Source organism: Eimeria tenella, genomic scaffold, assembly GCF_000499545.2.
Source record: "Eimeria tenella Houghton genomic scaffold, Eth_scaff64, whole genome shotgun sequence".
Lineage (NCBI taxonomy): Eukaryota > Apicomplexa > Conoidasida > Eucoccidiorida > Eimeriidae > Eimeria > Eimeria tenella.
The window spans coordinates 20,990-21,645 of NW_013543430.1; the positions used below are offsets into that span (position 1 = coordinate 20,990).

General features: G+C 61.4%; 1 protein-coding gene across 1 annotated transcript in view; it reads left to right on the forward strand.

The window, feature by feature from the left end:
* The window catches only part of ETH_00033280 (uncharacterized protein), a gene marked incomplete at both ends in the record, with an annotated part of 2,535 nt that overhangs the window by 355 nt on the left and 1,524 nt on the right, over positions 1 to 656 (forward strand). Inside the window, one exon of the mRNA XM_013377837.1 lies at positions 201 to 642. Within this exon, the coding sequence (XP_013233291.1) occupies positions 201 to 642 (442 nt within the window). The remainder of the gene's footprint in view (positions 1 to 200; positions 643 to 656) is intronic.

Genomic DNA, 656 nt, shown 5'->3' on the forward strand with positions numbered 1-656 from the left:
TGCTGCTGATTCTGATTCTGCTGCTGCCGGCGCTGCGGCTAGCAGTGGTGTTGCCTTGGCGTCGCCTAGCACCTGCTGTCGCAGCCCTAACCCTAAACCCTAAACCCTAAACCCTCGGAGTCTGCGCTGCGTTCAGGATCTTTCCAGTAGTTTCTCCTTCTTTTCCTGGCAATTTAAGTCCAGTTGGAATTCCGCTGCAGATAAGAGACGACTCGGTTGAGGCTTTTGCTGCTGTGTCGCTGCCGCTTCCCGTTGCTGCTGCTGCGCCCCCAGCAGCAGCAGCAACAGCAGCAGCACCAGCAGCAGCAGCCGCAGCAGCAGCAGCAGCGGAGACGCAGCACTTGGCGCTGTCGTTTACGGCGTCGGGCTTCCTCAACGACGACCCAGTGTTCTTCAACCCTTACACGCGGCTGCTGCTGCCCCACAAGCAGCAGCAGCAGCAGCAGCAGCAGCAGCAGTGGCAGCCGCCCGGCTACTCTATTGAGTGGCAGCAGCCGCTGCCTGGGGCGACGAAGCCAGCAGCAGATGTGCTGCTGTCTGTACACCCCAGCCTCTCGCAGCTGCCTGACGGCTACCTGGTGCTGCAGCTGGAGAGGCACGACCCTCAATACGGCAGCAGCAGCAGCAGCAACAGCAGCAGCAGCAGCAGCAGCACC